This window comes from Scomber japonicus, chromosome 13 (genome assembly GCF_027409825.1).
Source record: "Scomber japonicus isolate fScoJap1 chromosome 13, fScoJap1.pri, whole genome shotgun sequence".
Taxonomy (NCBI): domain Eukaryota; kingdom Metazoa; phylum Chordata; class Actinopteri; order Scombriformes; family Scombridae; genus Scomber; species Scomber japonicus.
Window position 1 is genome coordinate 12,170,722 of NC_070590.1, and position 23,549 is coordinate 12,194,270.

At 37.9% G+C, this 23,549-nt stretch overlaps 1 protein-coding gene across 1 annotated transcript in view; it reads left to right on the top strand.

The window, feature by feature from the left end:
• The window catches only part of LOC128371619 (glucocorticoid receptor-like), a 71,289-nt gene that overhangs the window by 31,789 nt on the left and 15,951 nt on the right, over positions 1–23,549 (top strand). The window contains exons 3-5 of the mRNA XM_053331976.1: positions 11,563–11,732; positions 13,378–13,404; positions 21,446–21,562. Of these exons, the coding sequence (XP_053187951.1) occupies positions 11,563–11,732; positions 13,378–13,404; positions 21,446–21,562 (314 nt within the window). The remainder of the gene's footprint in view (positions 1–11,562; positions 11,733–13,377; positions 13,405–21,445; positions 21,563–23,549) is intronic.

The following is a 23,549-nucleotide window of genomic DNA, read 5'->3' on the forward strand; positions in this document are numbered from 1 at the left end:
TGTTTATAAATACAGTAAGTCTACACTTGAGAGTTGGCTGCAGAATTGCCTTTCCATTTGAACCTCTGATAACCAATTAAGAGGGACTTACAATAGGAAGGAAATAAGAACTGCTTGTAATATTCATCATTGCACAGTGCAGCCACACTTTCTTGCCTGTCTCATGTGGTCTCATTGCTCTCCCACTATCTTTCAGCGGCATTTAGTTTGCATCTTCAAATTCATTAACCTTTTTGCAGACAGTGATGGTGGGCGTATGTAAATTTAACCCTCCATTAGTCAGCCTCAGCCGTCACAGCTCGCCTCTACTAATGTCACTGCTGCTGCTGCTGCTGTGGACATTTTCTCTACATTCTTGCCTGCCTGCCTGCCTGCCTGCATGTGTGACCTGCTTTCCACCATCACTCAAGCCTGTTGGCAGTGGTGAGCACAGTACTGACAACAGCAGGGTTGGGCTCAGTGGACCTATCGTCTCAAATGGCACACTTTCTGGCCTGCAGAATGCCTCGCTGTAAAGTTGCTCAGTCAGTGTTTTAATGAAAGCGATCGTAAAGAAGATCACTAGAAGCTGTAGGCTATAGACCTGTTCACACACTGATCCCATTTGAAATCCTTGGGAGCTAACACTGTTTAAGTACATAATTTCCGCAGAGATACAGTACGTGGAGAAATAGATCAATTCAAAACTACCAGGCTTTGGGAGAGGTCATCGCCTATTGTATTCATTGGTTACTACTGGGCAGTCATATAATGCCAATTCAATGACAAGAGCCAATGACAGCTGTTCACTTGATGCTAGCAGCCAGTGATGTTAGCTTTCAGTTGTCTTATTCTCTGTTTCCTCAGACACAAACTCTTATTCTCATAAACTAATGGGTGATACCGAGTACACATATTGAGTTTCCGCCTTTACTGTATTTTGTGTATAGCGGATTGACATTCAACACTTGGTCAGACCAGCCTTCATTCTCTGTTTTGTTGTATGTTGAAAGCTTGTGTTTTAGTTCAGTAAATCAAGGCCAAAAGATGGAGTAGGCAGCACAACACTCTTTTTTCTTTGTTTCGGCTCAATGGCAGATATCCAAGTGTTTATGAATTGCTCTATTTTTTATTGATGCATTTAGTCTAGTAACCTTTTTGTTAAATAATGTGCATCACACAGTCACATTGTACAGGAGCACAGTATAAATTCTTAGGTAGAATGTGTTTGGACTTTTCACTTTAACAGATTTATTATTACTTTTTTGGGGAAAAGAGACTTTGAGTATTGTTGTTCTACTTCAAATTTAACAGGTAAAAAATGTTCCCTTTAGCACTAGCAGTAGGATATTTATATCATTACAATTTACATGTTTGTGGCCTTGATAAATATTTATGAAGCTGTGGTAGACTTTCTGTTACGTAACCACTGTTGGCTTACATGCTGCATGTCACTGCTGCACCTTGTTCACAGCTATAAAAAGGAAAATGATAATATCAGTACACTTCTGAACACCATTATTACAGCTGTTTTATATTGCAATATTTATAGCAATATGTATTTATAGTACAAAATCATGAATTGATGAAAAAGGAAAGTGGAACTGCGGTCAGTGGTCTTTTCTGTCACCTTGTGTGAGAAAAAGAAGAAGCGATAGAGAGAGAGTGGGTGAAAGGGGCAGAAAAGACTTTGTCCTGGGTAATCTGTGTGGGGGGCAAAACATTAAGGTGCTAAATGAAAGCTGATTACATAAGGGCACCAGGGGAAATGGGTGCTGTGTGCCCTCAGGCCCCGGCCATCTATCTGATTTAAGACACACAATGTGTCAGCAGCAAATCGAATCTGCAGGGAGCAATTGAAGGTTCCCTGCACCACACACACACACACACACACACACACACACACACACACACACACACACACACACACATTTTTCTCATGCTGTGATCAGGCTGTAGACAAACACACAGGCTTTATTACGAGAGTTAGAGTCATCCTCTCAGGTGATGGATAAGGGTGCCCACTAGGTTTCAGCATCAACATTTCTATGTGCGCATGTGCAATCGTCGCACTGCAGGACGCACATTGTCAAGTTAGGCAAATTAACTGAAACATATCTACAGGCTACAATTTTTGGCTTCATGATACAAAAGGAAAACTCATAAGTTTCTAATTTTCCAAGACTAATCTATAAGACAAGTCAGTCTTATATTTCATAATCTAGTCTGATTTAAAGGCTATACAGAGTTTGATCAGTTCCCCATGTGCTCTGGTGCAGAGGGTTCCCTACCACAACCTGAAAAAGAGCGCTGCTTGTTTGGGTTGTTTGATAAAGATGAAGACGGAGTGGGTTTGACAGAGCGAATCATGTATATTTAGCTAAACTTCATGATAAACATTCTCTGATGGTGTTAAACAGGGATAATCTTGAAAGATCGTGCCATTGCCCTTTATTGTGCTCCCTGTGGTCTACACCATGTGGCCCAATTTCCTGTAAAGCTTCACATTCCAATACAGCATAGCTACGCTCCAGGGATTTAACATGCAACCTCATCTAGCCTAAAGTGCACCCTCCATAAAGAGGAACAGCAACTTTTCAGCTGCTCTGTTACTCCTAAGAATTGTGGACATTATCATTATTATACACAACAAAGTTATAGAAAAAGGCCTTACTGTCTGCCCTGTTAGTACACTTTCCAGTTGATGAGTCTCTTTACTGTACTCTGTTCTCACTTAGGCTGATCTGCTCTGCCTACACACACTCTTGTCTTAGCTCTTTGTATAAGTGAAGCAGTGTGAGCCATGCAGAGAGGCAAGCCTTCTGCTGGATAAGACTGGATGAAACTGTGTCTGAAATCAGTATAGAAGTAATTACTTCTGTTTCATAAACATAAGCACATGTTCAACAATCACACATTAAAGTGGACAACAACATCAGGCGAGATGTTGGAACAAACCCATGATAATTTCAAGTATTCCTTATCATGTTTCATAACAATAAAAACAATACACTTATCGTCTGTTTTGACAACATAATTGTGTATCACAGTATCCTCACAATGTGCACAGTATCCCTTGATCATCACAACATGATTCCACTGAAAGAAAACAAACCATGATATTGAATTATTGCCCTGCCCTGAGGCTTCGGTCACTCACAGTCTTGAAGCCTCATTTTGTGTGTTTCATGTGTCTTTCCTCATATCTGCTTCCAGAAAGAGGCTCATGTTTGATCCAAGGAGCAGTCTGTATATTTGTAGTGTGTTTGTTTGTCTGTTGAACTGCCCCTTTACTCCTCATAATAGCAAATATGAATGGAAATTTGGCAGGCGATTGAACTGAAAAGATGTTAAACCTACTTACTGTATTTGTAACATTTGTGTTGTGTCAAGTTACTGTTCTAAATTATATTGTATTTGTAGTGTACTTTATGAGCACTGTACAGGCTTCTTCTTCATCTATAAACACCTACACATTAGTAGTGAAAAATGTGTTTAGGCCTGATGAAAAGAAGTTGCCAGAACAAATGGCAGTAACTGACTTGTTTCAGAATTAAAAGTTCTCTGGTTCAGTGCCAGTCACTGCATGGAAATGATCGTTAATGAGATGTCATTGTGGCTTGTATGCTAATGATTCTTTATGAGCATCTGCCAGTGTATTTTATAACACAGAAAGACAGCAAGAAAGAGACATAATAGAGAAAAGAAAAAGGAGAAGAAAGAAAACTGAGATGGCACAAACATCAACTGTCACTCTGTGCGCGAGAGGAAGTCGCAGTGCTTGGCTGGATTCTAAACTTGTTTTTTTCCTATTTGGGCTTACATTTCTCCTGCAGTGTGACTCACCGTACACGATTTAGCCTTCACTTATCACACAGCGACTAAAAAAGACAACCAGCGGGCATTGCGGGCAATGCCCAGGATGAAAAGCTTCCTTTTCATGTCAGAATAATTGAGATTATAGGACCCAATTTACATCTTGTTTTCTAAATGAGTCGGAGCAGTCCTGGAGGAAATTGATGTAAATTTAGTCAACTGACATCTGAATGGTGCTCCAACATTCTATATCAGTTTGTTTTCTGGCCTGCCAAAGCTTTGGTTAAGGTTTGGATATTTTTAGACACAAATATTACTTGTTCAAGCTTTTCCTTTATAGAAGACAGATGCAGACAGTTGTTTCCCAAATTGCACAATTCCTTGGCCCATCCATATAATCCAATCAGTTTTAGTCGAACTTCTGTCATTTGATTTTTGTCACTCTAAGTCTGCTAAAACTAAAGGCACTTTCTGTGTAGTTTCGTCAGTGACACTTTAAACTCGTCACTTATGTCATGCAAAAATCAAATGTCTATTTCTTCCAGGGATTTTGAGTCATGATATATTGCAAACAGTGTTGGATTCTGCAGATGCATGCAGGTCATTTTGTTAAGACTGCATTAGAACAGTAATTAGTTTATTTGTCTTCAAATGTTACTTTTTCTTTAATTTTAGTCTCATTTTCATTGTCAAAAAAAAGGCTATTGACCTTTTTTTCCTCACAAAATTAAAGGCAAAAAAAAGGCTATTAACCTTTTTTTCCTCACAAAATTAACCTCACTAACAGGTTTTTCTTCATTATAACAACGTAAAACTGTGTCTGCTTTTGCATCTGACAGCCAACAATCATGCAATCAAACTGCACAGCGACAAACAAAATCAACGTCTACTTCACAGGAGAAGATACTTTATGTGGTTGTTTCTGAACAACTGAAACTGCTCTGGTTTGGAAGAAAAAAAGGGTAAGAATGAGCAATGTGCTATGAAATGATGATTGAAGTGACAGCTCAGTGTAGGAGACACTCAAATGTGAGGAAGGGTGGGTGGGTGAGTGGAGTTGAGCGGGAGAAGGAGAGAGAAGAGGGAGCCATCACACAATCACATGATGATTTCTGAAACAAGGCTAGCTTTATAACAATCCTCCTCTCTAGCAACCAAAGGCTCCACTCAGTCATTCAAAGACCAAATCAGCACACACAAACACATCCACACATACACATGCAGGCTTCCTATTAGTGACACAGACACACACACACACACACAAAAACACCCTGATTGCTGTGTCTGCCTGTCTCCGGGTAGGTGAGTTGGATAATCCCATGACTTGCCTGACCTCCTCCATACTCCCTGCCAGTAGTGACACTCCATTGGCTGAGAGGCTGCAGGGGAGGGAGGGGTGGGAGGGGAGTCGTCAGCCCCAGCAGTCGTAATACGGATATTATATAACCTCTTCAGATGAGGCGGGGTGAGGGGAAGAGGAAGGAGGAAGAGGGGAAATGAGCAATGAGAGAGAGTCTGTGAGAGAGGCGGATGTGATGGAGAGAGAGGAAGTGAGAGTAGGGAAAGGCAGGAAGGTTAAAGTACAGTAAAATTGTGACAATAATGACTCAAATCAAAGATTCAACATGTTTTATATTGCATATATTCGGTCTTTAAAAATAAAAATAAATTAAGAAAGGAGAATTTGAATCACACTGATTTCAACCACAATATTTACACACATTAAGACAACACAACACTCTGTATCGTTGACATAGTAAGAAGGGAGCACACGCCTTTCTTCTCTTGCATAAATGCATAAATGGGGGGTGTCACAGCTTTACTTCCTCTCTTCGTTTTGAAGAGAGGAAGGAAGGAAATTAAAGCTGACGGAAATGCAACCGGTACAGTTCATAAAATAATATGATCGCTACTATCTGTTACATCACAGAAACTTTCCCTTTTCAGAAAGCTGTCCGAACTTAAATACCATTATGGCTAATGTCTGCATATTTTCCTGGCGACACACAAGGCTAATTTGTACAAAAAAAGGCTAAGTGTACTTTAAAGTGTTTGTTTGTTTACTTAAACCTGAATCATAACTGGCATTATGATGGTATCACAATGCTTATTATGATCAAATGAAAAAATAGTAATATCAATTCATGCTTTCCTTTTTGAATATGAAGATTACACCTCCTTCTCTATAGGTCTCCAGTAATGGATGCCCTTTCACAGAACCCACTCGCTTTGAGAGAGTAGGAGTGTTGCCATTAAAAAAAAAAAAAAAAAAATCTGATAATATTTTGCAGAAACTAACATGAATGCATAACAACTATTCAACAAACTTCTAAATATTTGCATAACAACAATTCAGCAAATCGCCCAGTAGAGAAAAAACAGGCTGAAAGCAGTAACCCTGTTTACAACAGTCAGACTGTACAATACAGAACTGAATGGATGACAGATGGATAGCGGGCATCTTTGGGATGTTTGTTTGTGTTATTTATTGTTGTTTTTACCACATTTTAAAATGCATGCATGGTTTTATGTGAGTGTATGGATATATTTATAAATGTATGCATGAGTATGAATGTAGGGGTGCATGAGTCTGATATAGATACATGTATATATATTTTATTTTGTACAATCAGGTGAATACATATTTATGTTTTTATTAGTGTAAATTCAGTTTATTCCGTTGTTAGCATGAATACAAATAGTGTAAAAAAAAAAAAAAAAAAGCTTGAAATATACACTAAACATTTGACATTTTTAACTTCTACAATTTCAGGCGTTCTCTGTGTTTGCTGGAATAAAAAGAACCACAAATTATAGCTAGAATTTATAGACATCCAAACAACAGCTGCGTTTCTCATAAAAAAAATGTTGCAAGATGATGTTGCTAGAAATAGTTCCCAATTTAGAAGTTTATCTCAGAAGCAATACTTTTACTAAATATTTATATGAAGTAATCTGTTTTCAAAAGAATGCTTACATTAGTTTACCCAAATGTGTACCATTGTGTTTTTGGCAAAGTCAGTTCTTTGCTGTGTCTGTGTCCGGCCTCAGCACTGTAAATGTTCTCCTATTCTACATCTTGCTGATGAAAGAAAACCACTTCTCTCTCCCACCACACGTCATGCTTTTTGCTCCCACACATTAGCCTAAAAAAGCTTTGATCCAAATGGAAAAACGATCCTCTCATGGTTTCCCACTGTCACTAGCATATGATTCCCCAGTGATACAGCAGGTCAGCCCAGTTCCCAGCCAGTCCCCCCCTCCATATAGTGACCACTTGCCGTTTTGTTTGCTCTGGACTTTCATTACTGCTGATCGTTGTTTTCCACCACCGCCACCACATCATGTGATGTTATGTCATGACCAGATTGTATAAGTTGCATATCTGCTCTGATGTAAATTGATTTAAGAGTTGACAAGCTCATGTACAGTAATTAATTAGAAATCAACATCCTGATTATTTCAAATCAGATTACACTTATCAACAATGGAATAAAATGTTCAATGGGAGCACTGTTTAAAGACTGAGACCCTGGGGAGAGAAGTCAACATTGGTTTTTATTTGCACTGCAGTACATTGTGCACTGTTTGTGTAGACGTACAGAAGATTATGTTTTCCTAAGAAAATCCTGCAGGCACGTACTGTCTGCTGCAGCATGATTTGGTTAATTGAATGTTTTTGTTCTTCAGTGTTGCTGCCAAGGCCTTCCAATATTTCTGCACAGCTTCTTAGTATTATCACATATTGTTAGCACGTGTTCACACACAGAAAGAGAGGGTTGTGTAGAAGTAAAATAGTGAGGGGAAGTGATTGGCAGCATGGCTAAGAGCGTAACAACATTGTCCAGTCTGCTAAGTTTTTTTTTTTAGTTGCATTTGTCTTTTCAAGACCTTTTGCGTGACTGGCAAAACACCAACTATATAACGCAATATCATAAAAGACACTGAGCACACATGCTAGGAGCAATGTGGGTGGAGAAAGAGCAGCAAAGGGCATTGAACCTCAACTACCCTTTTTGTGTTTGTTCTCATCTTTTGCTTAATTCCCTGCTGAAAGTATTGGTGTGTGTGTGTGTGTGTGTGTGTGTGTGTGTGTGTGTGCGTGTGTGTGTGTGTGTGTGTGTGTATATGTGTGTGTATATGTGTGTGTATATGTGTGTGTATATGTGTGTGTGTGTGTGTGTGTGTGTGTTGGATCATTACGCTTCCGCTTCTCTTTTCTGCATACGTGTACCAGATTTTCTCTGAGTTTGTTGGTGATGTGCTCTTGTTTATCAGTACATAAAAATCCTTTTCCCATTGTGTGTTTTTGTGTGTGTGTGTGTGTGTGTGTGTGTGTGTGTGTGTGTGTGTGTGTGTGTGTGTGTGTGTGTGTGTGTGTGTGTGTGTGTGTGTGCGCTGAGTGAGTGCACATGTTTATTGCACTCTGGTCCAGTATGAGGGCGTTCCTAATGGGGCTTGAATCTGCACTACATGGCTCAGAGCCACACTTGTTTGCTGAGGGATTGGGAGGAGCATGTGAGTTAGAGAAGGAGTAGAGGGGTTATAAATGTTTAATTCAAACACCACCCTGTGGTCATTTTATAATACCAGCATCTTAAACCGTCCTATAATAGAATAGAGTAATATGTGGCATGTTTTAGCTCTCTGATACACATTAAACATGAAATACTATCAAGTTTGTGGTGTAATTCTTATTCATAAAAACTGTAATGATCTGAAAACAATTTAATCTGAAAAATAAACTCTGTATAAATGCTTAGACCTGCTTCACTTGGTTGGTCCGTTGGTGGGTGTGTCATGTGATCTCCCGCTTCACTGGCAGTCTGTCCTTTCTTCCGGTGTCTGAGCAAATCCCGAGAGAGCCATCACAGGTCAAGCACTAGCTGATAATTAGTGTTCACAACCTCTTCACTCAAATCCAGCCATAGCTACCATAAGTTGACAAGTAACGAGAGAGCCAGAAAGAGCACATAGCAGGACACCTTACTCCTCATAACTGATATTCAAAGAGGACCGCATCTATAAATACTCTACTACTGCTAGACTGATGGTCCAAAGTTAAGAGGGGCACATATTACAGAGTGTCTGCCAAGATTTTTCAGAGCACCGGTGTTGCAGATAATGTCTAATCACAGTGTGTACAGTTCATGAGCTGAATTAGTTCATTTCACTGTCACAAAATAGGAAATTCTTTAATCATTATGGAAATCCTTCTTGTTGAAATCTGTGGTGTTACACACAGTGTACTGTACAGTATGTACACCATCAGTTGCACAACAAAGGGGCAAATGACAGTTGGAAGCATATTTTAGTTTGTGCATAAAGTTTGTGTATGCAGCAACATTTTGGTGTAAAATTTAGGTCAGATTTTTGTTGGGGTTGATGTACTGTATATCTAGGAGAGATTAAACTGTAACAGTCATAAGTTGTGGTTTCAGAATGAGCTGTTCACAGTCATTTAAGTGCCTGTCATAGATACCAGATCTGAGTTATTGTGTTGAGTTATTTATTTTTATGTTAACCTTTTGGCTCGGTGTACTTTTGCAGTTGCATTCATAGTTAATCCGTTTTTCACTGCAGTTGGAGCAGCTTCATGCTGTGCGTCAGTGCATGCGGGTTTTTTTTCTTTAAAAAATGACTACGTAACAATAAATGATATAACCATATTTTTAGATTTTTGCGGAATAGAAGATACTTCTACTTTCAGTGTGATTTTATGTGTTGTAAGCATCTCTGAAAGTGAACATCCATATGTGCATTTTGTTCAGATAATGTCATCGCTTCCTCCTCCAGACTCTGGGAACAAACTCTCCGCTCTCCCTTGCCCCTATGTTGATGCCATCTGCAAAACAGCGCGATTGTGTATTTTGAGACCACTGCCAAAAGTTAAACTGGCAGCTCATTCTGAATCATCGTATTCATTGTATACTCTACTATTTGTAACTGTCTACATATGTTGGGAATGATCTTGGCTAGTTCGATTAAGCTATGGCTAAACTTCTTAGCTGGATGTTTGCCAAGGTCCACCGTGTCCACTCCCCCTTTCGTCGCAGTCCCTTTTTTTACATAAGCGAGTGTCGTCTTTCCAATGACCATGAGACACCAGCCACTGTGAATTTAGGTCATGCTTGTTTGGTGAGAGGGGTGGGGGTGGCTCCTAATACTAAGTAGTTTCAGTTATATACTCTCTCAACTCTTATCCTGCAAACTTGGAAGCCACAGAAAGAAACAAACATTAGCAGAATGATAATATAGCATGAGTATGTCTGCTAAGGTATCCACAGGCCCGAATGTAAAATCGTTATCAAGCTTTGCAAGCTGACTGCATTACATAATGCCCATATACATTCCAACTGGTGTGCTACCAAAACAAACAAGGGAGAAAAGATTTAAGCTCTTCTAATGCTGTCATATCCTGTCATGGATTACATAGCAGTGTCTGTCTAACATGAGTGTTAGAGTCTGTTGAGGCACAACACTCTCCCTTACACCTCAGCGTACATTCTGGCTCTTGTTGTCTAGTTAAGTTTCACACTGCAGTTCAGGTGTCTTGGTTACTTTACGTCTAATTATAAACGGTCTGGGATAATGACAACTCTGCATTATGTGTGCGCAAGTTTCTCAAGGGGGTTAAACAAGGCTTTAATGTGCAATGTAACACAATTGGAGGCTTGGAGTGAGATTTAGAGCTTTAGTTTCTGCACAGACGAGCTGCACCCAGTAATAGGCTTCATTTAGTTTGGCTTATTTGCTTACACATTAAAGGTATCCTGTGAAGTTTCTTGCAGTTAGTAGCGCTATAGAGCAGTTTATGTTTGTTTTGTGCACAAGGATACACAAGCTCTCGTGTGATGCAATACACAAGGCCCGGCGACAGTTTAATACAATAATCTTCTTGAGCCAAGAAAGAGAGCAATGTGCCAGAAAAGGCAGGAAAGAAGAAAAGTGCAAACTAGTAAACATGAATGGGAACAATGCAGGATTTAAAGTGTTTGTCTTTGCAAATGTTTTTGCAGATGGATTCAACGCGTTTGTTAGACCTCCAGGATACACACAGTGTGTTTTGGTGTGATTCACATAATCTTCACATGTGGAAAAATTACATTTATAATTTTGTTTATAAGAAAACTACACAGGGAGTCAGTGAATCTGTTTTTGTTGTGTAAAAATGGAAAGGCAGTTTCATTTTAAATTCGTTGTATATTTAAATGTTTAACATGTTATATAAGTTTAGCTGTAGCTTCTCAAGATTATACGACTCTGGAGGTTTGTAAGCATAGCAAGACAACCATGCAGTAAGTTATACTGAAATAAATGCTTCATTAAGTCAGACTGAACATTTTAGACTACAGAAAATATTGCTCATTGAATTTTTCTCTTTTCCCTGCAAGATACATTTGACTTTGAGGATTTGGAGGATATTTAGAAATTTACCTATTCGCTTTTTTAAAAAAAATGTTTTTTAATATACAGTAAATTACAATATACTGTCATTCTATGAGCAGTACTGCCATTATTCTGAGCATTTAGCCACTGAATTAATCAATCAGATTAATCATGTTTATCTGATTTCAGTTCAGGTCTTTGACTTTGCGAACCGGATATGCTCATATCTCCTAGCAACAGTTCAACATATGTCTATACTGTCTTTACTCATAAACCGCCTCTTTTTTTTCTGCTGTGAATTTGTCATAAATACTTGCAGAGCACAGTATTTACATATTTCCCTCTCTTCTCTCTCTCTCTCTCTCTCTCTCTCTCCAGCTCATCACCTAGAACAGGAGAGGCCAGTAATTCTGTGGTACCAAGCCAATCCAAGCCCAGTGGGCAGACCCATAAAATCTGTTTGGTGTGCTCAGACGAGGCTTCGGGATGCCACTACGGGGTTGTAACCTGCGGCAGCTGCAAGGTGTTCTTCAAGAGGGCCGTCGAAGGTTGGTCTTCACACATTTGCCAAACTGCTTCCTCTCTCTCATACTTAACCAATTTATGCACTCAGACATGACACATTACTTAAAAACACAGAGAAATCAGTTGAGATTTGGTTTATTTATTATTTATTAAAAAGTTTGAGATTAAGTATGTAAAAAAACAAAGATATTTTCATTTAAATCTTTTTCCTTTTAATCAATTGATGTATTGTGGCTGTGTTAACACCTGGTTATAATCAGATTAGCCTATTCATGTCATGTATTCTATATTATGCAGCCACAAGATCATACATGTGCACCAAATAACAATGGTTAACATCCATTAATTTGTACATTTTGTCTCAAAAACTTTCCCAATATTTGACTTGACATACTGTTAGCTCTACTGATCAGCTCTTGAAGCGGTTGCACAATAGTGAAACTTCTCTGTTGTCTCTCTTTCCAAGATTAGGGTTGAATAGTAGAGAACTTTAGTGGATACATGGCATGTATTTGCATATTTGTGGGTTTGAACCTTAGTCCTGACCTTTTTGCATGTCACTACCTCTTCTTCTTCTCTTGCCTTTCCTGTTTTTGCTGTATCAAAGCACAAGTCATTTTGATATATAGCCACAAAAAAACAAAAATTAGAGGGAACCAGACACAAATTTTCATCTTAAAGTAATATTGCCTCATAGAGGAGTAGTATTATAATGAGCTTATAAAACATCTTTTCTGCTTTGCTTCATACATTTGATAACTTCTAATATAATATTTAATTTTGGTCTTGGCAAGCAGTTTATGCTTCAGTAAACTTGGCTTGAATCTAATTGCCTTGACACAATCTGGAGATGGGAGGAGCAGGAATGCATCTCACAAACAGAAAGTAATTTGTGTTAAAGGCTTTCTGCCCTGCATTCCTTCTCCCTCTGCTCCTCTCCGCTTCTGTTTCTCCATTTCCTGTGTTTCTCAAGCTGTCTCTGCTCATGTGTCATTTGTTTGAAAAGACTTTCTTAGGGGTATGTCACTCATAATTGATTATTGCATACCATCATAAATCGACAAGGTGAACAATAAATTAACCCCTCTTTTATTTACGTTTATTATGGGCCCCAAAACTGGAATTAAAAGCCCAGAAATTACCCACACTAATCCTTTCTTTTCAAACAGCACAGCCTTGTTGCTTTTCTTTCTTTCTTTTCCTACGTTCACTATCTCTTTCCTTCAGTGTGTGCTTCATCTGTAATTAACGCTCCTGTTGAAACAATGCGGCTAGTAGACATGGATGGTTTGACTCCTGGCCTTCAGGACTAAAGCATGACTGGTGGTTAATAACAGAACATTTTGAATGTACTTGAATGTCTCCTGCATATAATAAAGCTCTTGAGGCTACTATTCCTTTGCAAAATATGTGTAAAAAAGTGACAAAAAACTGTAAAATTATAAATTCAAGTACTGAATATGAGCTGCTATGCTTAATTTGTTGTGTGATTGTTGACTGTTATCAGCTTTTTATTATTTGGTGCTGGTTTAAATGCCAAGCCCTCAAACCAAAGTTTAAGTTTGATTTTTTTTTTTTTTAGAGCTGCCTTGCACTAAGAAAGTTATATCTGTATTTTTTGTTTTTCTCCCCCCTCTCCATTCTCCGGTCGTTGTCTCTATGGTGAAGGATGGAGAGCACGACAAAACACAGATGGTAAATAAATGCACCTTTAATAATAATAATGATGATGATGATGATAATGATGATAATGATGATGATCATAATACTATCACTTCTGATTTTGCCCATGTTCCTGTATTCCTTCAGCACTGAGATATGTCCAATCTGCATAGACACATGCCTAACCGTCTTCTGCTAACTCTGTTTGTGCATGCAAATGTTCTCATGTCATTCAAGTCAGCGTAAATTGCCTGTGACTGATTTTTGTGCTCTTCAGTTTTTGCTTGGAATGCTCCACCTCATCATCCTCATGGGTGATAGATCAAATAATTACAATCACACCCTGTCTCAAGTTTGGCACGTTCTTTTACACTTGACCCATATTTACCTCCTGAGATCTGATGTCCCCCAGCCAACCCCCAACCTGTTTACTCTGTTTCACTGTATTTTACTGACAACTGTATTGAGGCCATGTCCTGGTTTCTGTTTGAGCTGTGTTTAACACAGATTATCTGTCATACAAAGCATCCTACGGGTATTATGTTTTACTTTACTGTATGTGTTTTTTAGTAATGCTTTTAAACATCAGAAGAATTTAAACTGTAGTATATTTTGACTCAACATGCAAATTGTAGTCTGCAGTTACATAAGTTTACAATGTGTTCACACAAAGAGGGAGACTTGTACTATACTTTTTTTTTTTTTTTTTTTTAAGAATTTCAGGCCACAGTTTTCAGGATACATCAATGACTTCAGGTGCGGATGACTTGGAGTAGTCAGAAAATGGAGTAACTAGAAAAAAAGTAACACACAAAATGGGTGACTGTTGATGTGGAATAGTAAACCTCTGGGATTGTTGAAATAAAAAAGGGTGTGTCAGAGACATATTTATGGAAAATTTCTCAATTAAAGCCTTAAAATAACATAGATCTCTTAAACAAATAAGTGAGCCTACTCATGTCTAAGACAAAAAATATTAGGTTTTGCCAGTAGGTAAATATAATCATCAATATCAAATGTAATCACTCCCCCTGATTTTTTTTAGCTGCACACTCACAGTTAACTCTTAACAGCCCTGTTTGTTTTAGTTCTGTGGTTATCACCAATAGACCAATGTTCTTATTAGTCTAAAATCATCTGTGGTGATGAATCAATGTAGTAATTAACAATTTTAACAGTAAAACATCTGTCCAATCCCCCCCCCCCAGTTTCCACCACAGCCTCTATTATTCTTGGGTTAATTTGTCACAGGCAGTTACAATTTGTACCTTTTCAATTTCAGACTTTAAGCCCACACAGCCTTTTAGTCTTGTGGTACCTTTTTGGGTTTGAAATAAATTTCACAAATTACAATACAATTATGTTTTTTTCATAATTGCTTCATGACAGAAAAAAACGAGATTGGGGAAACTGGGAAAATGCTTTGATGGTTTGCAATGAAAGAACCTCATTTAAATGTATGTTCTTGAATTGCTGTGAGTTTTTTTAAATACATAAATGGGATCCCAAAAAAAACAAATAACATGAAACATTAAAGTGATTGAATTGACTTTCCAAGAGATGTTATCAGATGGTAATCAAACTTGTTGGTTAATCATAAAGCAAACATTCTAAACATTAATTGGTTATAACTTCACACTGGTGCCATAAAGTGCATTTCAAATCAAACATGACACACATTATGATGCTGATTATTTTAAGAGACAATATTAACTTAATTCTAGAGTAAAATGCCTAAAGTTTTGACAGTCGTCCATTTTCTGCAAGGCGGTATCATTTACATTCATTTATTAAATTCTGAAGGGTTTTGTGCTTTTTGTTGTCAGTTCCTCACACATTCAGGTGATGTTATGCTGTACTTTATTGCTGGGGAAAGGTTTAAACACTATTTAAATGGTATCACTGTAATAAAATACTTAATGGAGAAGCTTCGGTTATGCAAGCAACTGCTGGTGCTTTAGTGTTCTGATTGTGGTTGAATGTTGGCAGACTGTTAAAAGTTTTGTCTGTGAGAGTGTGATATTGGCCTGGTATGGATTCAGGGCTGCTACCGAACAATAATGAATCAGCTGGTATACAGGTCTAACATTTGTTACAGTTTACATCTTTAGACTTGGCCAAAAAATAAAGAATAAATAAAACAAAGGACAGCATTCTGGTGTGTAGGGGGCCTCTCACGACTGGCTGTGGGGGGAGTGAGGGTGAGGGGGTGTTGCTTCACATGTACAAGGAGCTTTCTTTGTAATTGTTGGCCTGTCAGATTAAGTAACCTGCAAATATTGCTGAATTAAAATGTCACTGTGTGGTTCAAACTGTGGACCTTCTTGCTGTGAGGTGATAGTGCTAACCACAGACCCACTGAGCAACACTCATTAGTTGCAGGCCTGTGTGATAATGTTAGCTACAAACACAGCCATAGGCTTCACCAACCAGTGCTGATGGGAGCTGCCAGATCCTTGTTAGCAGATCAGGGCAGGATAAGGGATGGAGGATATCAGTGGGCTTCAGCTGGCACTTTTGACACCACAGATGGCTGTTTACGCCACTGTTTGCAATGACTTCCTGTGATATCAGTGATGGCTGCAACTGGCAGCCCCCAGGCTGCTATCTTGTTGTCACACCACCTACCCTGCAGATTAATTTCCAGGCTATGTATAATGTAATTATTTCTGAGTTCCAAAAGTGATTATTTCTGTGATTGTGATAAAATATGGAGAAAGATTGCCTTGGCTATATATATTTGACATTACATAACTAACAATACTGCTTTGTTAGAGTTACATTACACAAAATTCACACAGTTAGGTATATACCTCAGTTTTAGGGTCACGGTTGGGTATCTTGTATTTTGAAAAATTTAAACATCTAACAGTTAGTTGTGCTGCAGTAGAAACTTACTGAAATAGATTAGTTTTTCAGTGGAAAAGGAAAACAACCTTTCTGTTTGTAGCAGGGAGCCAGGACACCTGGCTGTGTTACTGTATGATGATGTATTAGTTAACTGCATAAAAAGTAGATCAACTAACTCCACCTCCAGTAGCTACAACAGTAACATGCTGCTTACACACTGAAGCTTCTGTATTAATAATCTAATAGTCATGGAGTGCATTTTTTGTACGACTGCATGCATTGAATCATAACATACATACGGTGACGCTTCAGGAAGAATGTATACTGTTATATCCCTACTTTATTTACTCATTTACATTACATACAGTATAAACACCAGTGCTGTTCTGTCCAGATTACAGAATTCATTTTTTGCACAGCCATCACACAGAGCGCTGCTGTTCTGAGCGTCATTAAGCCCGAGCTAATCATTTGCTTGATGTCCCAGATTCTGTGTTTACCAGCACTCGTAGTACATGTATTAAGGCTGCTGAATTAGGCTCAGTATTCACTCACCTGTTTTTCTTTCTATGAAAATACAGAGAGCATACACAAGAATGGCCAAATAATGTAAACCACTGCAGGGTAAAGGAAATAATAATGAATTGACTCACTCTTACAAAGGCAACTACACAGGCCAGTGTTAAAAAGGTCTGAAAGCCCTCCAGCACAATGTACTGTATGAACAACTTGTAAAATATAAAAAGGGGTTGAAGGTCAAAGCTTTGACATGAATACACACTAAGGTAAAGTTTTTGGAACAATTGTACAAAACTGAATCCTGAACGGAAATTATAAACCTGGAATTAATGGCACGACTTTTCACTAAGACTTGTGCTTATAGAAATTTATGGTAATTTGATTTAAAGAGCACAAAACCAAGAACTATGATCAATGAAAAAACACAGTTTGCTTTCTTGTATGGGTGTTTTTCCAACATTTTAATAGTTTTAAATAAACTTCTCACTTATATCAGAATGAAATGATACATGCACAGTGTTGTAGGTGTCTCTGGCTGAATAAACATAGCCGGTCACTCACTGTCATTCTTGCTGACTTGACATTATTGCAGCTACCTGTGCTCTACACTGCAGAGAGGGTTGATAATTTAGAATCTGATTCACTCACTTCACTTAAATACTGTTCAGCATCTGAAATGTTATGTAATATTTATGCACACATATTCATATAGTGAAGATTTCTACAGTCAGTCCTACCAATAGCACAAACACATGACATAACTATGTTTCAACTAAAACTAATGGCTGCCATTGTCACATTAGTTTAGCTTTCTATAAATCTCTTAGGTTGCATCCTTTCTTTTTTTGTCGCTTGACCCAACTGACCTGGCGTCTTGTCCAATTTTCAGTGAAATAGTAGATGAATTAAGTCCATAAGTGTGTTACTTCTTTCTAAGAACCAGTAGCATTATTGGCAGAAACAACAGGTCAAGTCAGGTCAAATAGGTTAAAAACGAAATCAGTTTCAGCTGATATGTAGGGAAGCGGAGGATAAAGGGAATCATTCTGCACTTTGATCCATCCCTAACATTGTTATTTATTTAGCTTTTAGAATTGTAATGCATTTTGAAATACATCTTATTTTCGATTGTTATTTTTATTTAGTTCTCATTTTCATCATGGAAAAGAAATCAGTGAATCAGCAAATGAATGCAAGGCCAACCAACTTGTGGTTTACAGTAGCAAAGGACCAGAAGACACTTTTTTAAGGAATGTATTAGTAGACATAGATATATGAGGAGGCTTTTACTTTATATGTTTTACTTTATACAAAGGCAGCTCTTATTATTTTATTATGAATATCATATTAATATATAGCACTATATTTCTATTATTATATCCATGTGCCTTTAGGATGAAATGATACACATTACACACTGTGCAGTATTATTTACATTCAGTTATATGATGCCAGCAGTATTATTGAATGCCCTTTAGTTGAAAAAGCAGCATCAAGCACATAATATTTCAAAGATCAGTGATAATGTTTATGGTCTCAAAGGGCATTCTGTGCAGGCATTGTAGCCAATCACAGTTTCTGCAGTCATATTATAGAATCTCCTCAGTGTGTGTTTACGATGAATGAAGGGTTGCTGGAGAACGACAGAGGCGGAGCAAGTGAAATATTTATTGTGTCTGCCACTATGATGACCTCAGCATCAATTTAGATATATTGTGCCAAGTTTCCAGAACATCAAAAGACTGCACATTACAGGGTTTCCATGCAGTTATTTATTGTGTCTTTTGCCACTCCTGGGTGTAATAGCTGTGTAGATCTGTTTCATAATGAGTAACACTATTATTCCAGAGGTGACTAATGGGCAGGCCCTTCCACCTTACTTCTCTGTATCTACAGTAATTGGTGATGGGGGAGCACACTATAATTTTGTTGTCCTGTCATCCAGAAGGCTCATATGCTCTTTAATAAGAAATGCCTTTCAACTCCTCATAGAAGAATGCGACTCCTACAGTATATAGATGTGTGTTTTTCTGTCGCAAAGCCGGAGCTAAAAAAAAGTTCAACCTTTGGTGAGGTACATCATGGATCACCTGTCAAATGAGTAATCGATGTGTGACTAGAAGTCTGGAAAAACCAGTTGGCATTCCTGCCTACTGCCTACTTTTTTTTTTTTGCGATTGCAGTTCATCTCTTTCTCTCTCTCTCTACATCTACATTATGACTTGCCTAGCATCTTTAGTACACCTTGTATTTCTCTGCTGGAGCAGGAAAAAAAGTTTGTTTTCTGGAATAAAAGCTTTTTTTTCAATTCCGCTGACGTCTTGTCAACTGTAACCTGTAAGTGAACAATTTGGCAAAGCTAGAGTCCTTGTCAGATAAATAATAGTAAAGCGTCTTTCCAAATCACTACCTACGATCAGTGTTACTGTACATGATCTCAACAGCAGATTTGAAGTTCATTGTTAAGTTAGTGAGTCATCAGAGACATTAGAGGTGATTCTAGTTATTTATCACATTTTAATTTTATAGAATGACTGTCATAATGGCACTTTATACTATAACTGTGGCATGCTTGGCATCATTTAATGGGACATCCCCTTATTAATTTTGTCTATTGGATTAATTATGTCTCAGTCTGAACTCAAAAGAATGTGTTGATGCAGAAAAGATAAGATTCATGTGACACTCCTCAGGCTCTCACACAAGTACTGTATGTGCTAAAAGCAAGACACTGCTGCACTGTAACCCAGGATAACACTACTGAACTGACATGGAAACATGACACAAAAAAGATCTTCTAGACTGGACCATGAAATTTAGGAAGGCCTGGTCTCTATAAATTGAATTGAAAGTAATAATAATTGATGAATTTAAGGGGCAATATTAATGTGGAAAAAGTGTAAAACATCTCCTCAGGAATGTTTCCCTTTGTTACGAATGCTATGGGTGTTTTATGGTCCTGTTATATCCGCAAGAGGCAAATTTAAAACTATTAAACATGGCACCGCAGCCTGATATCAGTACAGAGAAAAAGATGGAAAGAAAGCATAAGAGTATTGCATACAAACACGCTATTGACTACATAACATCATACTAACCAGAGCCGTTGCCCCCACTTTCGTGAGTAGATCTGTTCACCATGGAAAGCACTGTCCATGTTCACTTTAAAAATATGCATGAGACTCTCCAAACAGCTGTAAGAGTATGTTAGCACCAAGTTGAAAAGCAGTGTTTGATTGAGGTTCAGATATTTCTGGCACTTCTGGATATACCTGTGTTTGCTGTTGCACCTGCAGCCACATCCAACAGTGATGTAACAGTGTGCTAACACAAAATGGAGTACACACAGGGCCTGATTTACTAAAGACATCACCCGCACCCGTTTTGTTATAACTCAATATATTTGTTAACCTCTTCCACTAGAACCCGATTACATTTTATTTTGCACTTACAAACTCTCCATTCATTTAAATACTGCTGTCTCCACCATGTTGCACCTGTTTTCATTTAAGCAGTTATTCTTAGTAGATCACCCGCAAAACGCACGCAAACTAAACTCGCAATCTATTGCACTGTGCACGCAATTTAGTACCCTTTATTTGGGATCTTAGTCAATCAGGCCCACAGAGTCAAAGTTAAACCCCTGGAGGTGAACAAAAACATTACTGAAGTTGCCCTTTAAAATAAGCCAATTAAGAGTATTTTTTCCATAGTTTCCAAAAATCCATCAATTTTATTTCTTTGTATGCTAGAAATTATAAGTAGCTGTGAAATTCATTGCTATTATAATACTGTATGTGAAAGCTGCAGCAGTGTGATGTATGCAGGTGTATCAGTTAAAGGAAAAGTATATAGTATTTTATATTTTTTATTAAAGTTCAACAGATCTCATAAAAAGACCAAAACCAACAATTCATTGATTCAACTAACACGTATTTCTTCTGTGCCATAGACATTCATCGTTGTCCACATCTAAGTAGTCTAGTACTGTATAGTTCATTTTAAATCAAACCGACATACATCCTGCTGCTGTAAATACTCACTAGTATATCATGTCTGCAGCTGAAAAGACAATTAGGAAATAATTTTGCCTTTTGAAAAGTGAAAACATACATTTGTGTCCTGTAAGATTTACATCTTAGGTAAGAAAACAATGGGATTTAGAGCAACAGACAGGGAAGTTGTAAATTATGTACAGACAAACTAATGTGCTGTTGGTTTTGGTCTTCATAAGATGTGTTTACAACATGGAGAATGGGGTGTTAGCAATTTAACTATTACAGTGATATTTGAGCCTTCACATTTGTATCATGTATAGCATTCATACATCATCAGATGACAAAAGAGTTAGTACACGAGAAAGAAAGTGTTCAAATGTTCAGAGATGTCAAATGTGGACAATTTAGACTGTGGACCAAAATAGGAACGTCGATGTGGACCATGTGTGATTGTTTGAACGAAAGAGCTCTGTACACAATCATGTCTATCATGACTATGGTGTGTTTTCCAAGAACAGCCTTGAGGAAGTGAAACTGTCAACATCAGAGGGACACCACAGACTTGTCAGGCTTACTGTAGAATCAACAGGTGGTTAGTGTGGTCATAATACATACTGCTCAGGATAATCCATCTAAAACCCTCTTAGCTAGCTAATAGGTCTCCTTCTTTCTCCTTCTTCCTCTTCTTCGTCCTCTCCTTTTTACAGGGCAGCACAACTACCTGTGTGCAGGGAGAAATGACTGCATCATTGATAAGATCCGCAGGAAGAACTGTCCAGCCTGCCGCTTCAGGAAATGTCTTCAAGCCGGAATGAACTTGGAAGGTAAATAGTGAATCAGACCAGGCTACATCAAAGCATTTAGAGCATGTGAAGCACCCTTAGCTTTCATACAGAGAAATGTGGATCCTTAACCCTCTGATATAACAAGGTGGGAGGGAAGTGGAGGGTATAGGAAAAGGGAGAAATCAGTGGTCCTCAACCACATTTTTTGGACATTTAAACCAAGTTTTTGACCTATATCTCATTGCTCTGCTAGCTGCAGGACTACAACCCACAAAAGTGTGGTTTTATATGATGGAAGGGTTTAGCTAGTGGCCCCAAATCATATTTGAGTTTATGCAGTATGTTTACCTTTTTAATACATATTTTAACATTTTAAAGGCATATACTAATAGGTAACAGAACAATTTGCACCAGAACAAAAGCTTAGAGCTTTTTTTTTTATTTTACTGTGTCCTTAAAGGAAAAGTTTGATATTTTAAAAAACACTTTTATCCTCACCTAATGGTATCAGTCTTCTCATTTTACTCAGTACAAATGTGAATCAGCATTTTCCAGATGTCATACTTTTCCATTACGGTACATAGTAGCTTGTTGAAACACCTCTTCATTGAGCACCATGCCATTGGCCCTCTGACACTACCACCCACTGTCTCTACTGAGACCTCCAGTATGTTTGGTTTCTACTTAATTCACCATCACCCAGGTTTAATGGAAAATGGTTACATAAGCTCTGAGCCCATGTCACATCACCTCCTGCCTTAATGATCAGATACAATTATCATTAGATGTACAGTACCTGGGATAATGAAACATTGCCATGTTTATATTATTTGTAATATACTAACCATACAACATAACTGCAATGCTGATAACTTTAAGTACATTTCAGTTATTTGTGGTATTGGAACATTCTTATTCTTCATATAGGGAAAATATAATTAAATAATGTATCAAAGCAATAGTTTTCTTTTAGAAAGGAGAATACACTATTCAGGACCATAGTATATTATCTTTACGTTATATCACATTTATTTCACTTTCACAACATTCACTTTATACACTCCATCTGTTCCCAGGCATCTTAACGGGTTGAGATTTGTTGGATGATATGAAATCAAATACTACTGCCTCAAATGAACATGGATGCTTACAGTAGTCATGTTGGTCATACAGTACATTCACACTACAGACATCACTGAAATTAACCTTCTCTCACATCTTCTTTTACTCACTGTATTGTTGTCACTTATTGTCATCTATAAAGGCCTGTCTGCCTTTCAACTTAACTCTGTTCTGTTTCTATCTCTTATCTCTTATGTAATGATTCCGTCCCCATAGGAATAATTCTGGGGTATCATTATACTCTGAGAACTGTGATTTTCACTTTTAGTGAAAAGACAATGCTTTGTTTGTCAAGACAGTGGCAGATCACTTGTGGGCTTTGGAAAGTCCTTTTTGAGTTTGTGGTTTTGATAGTTTGTAGGTCTGTACAGTAGATTAGAGAAGAAAAAAATGAAGTGAATTAAAATAAATTGAGAGTGAGTAGATAGCCTTTAGGTCAGCATTATAATAAAGTGCCCTGACCCCACAATGAGGTAAAGCTCTGTGGAAAATCATGTCTTGTCAAGGAAAGCATTGGATGTTAATGCAGATACGTTGCAGTGATGCAACAACAATAAATGAACTATTTCTATATACTTCTTAACGGAACCTTGGAAATTGCAGAAAAGTCTAGCATTTAATGTACAAAAACTATGTGTTCTAAACAAGAATTGGATGGGGTGTGGATCAGCTGGTGTTAGTCACTCATCTGTGAACGTGCTTGTGCCATTTTCTATGAACATGTTGTTCTGAACATGTGTGTGAGTATGCAGGCTGTGCTCATGGAAGGAGCACCACCACCTCATCCTTACGCACACTGATCAATACATAATGCACTGTCACGTCTGAGTCCACAGCCTGGGATCAGAAAACAAGACATATAGGCAGGGAGTTGAGAAAAAACAGTGTCTTTACATAAACACAG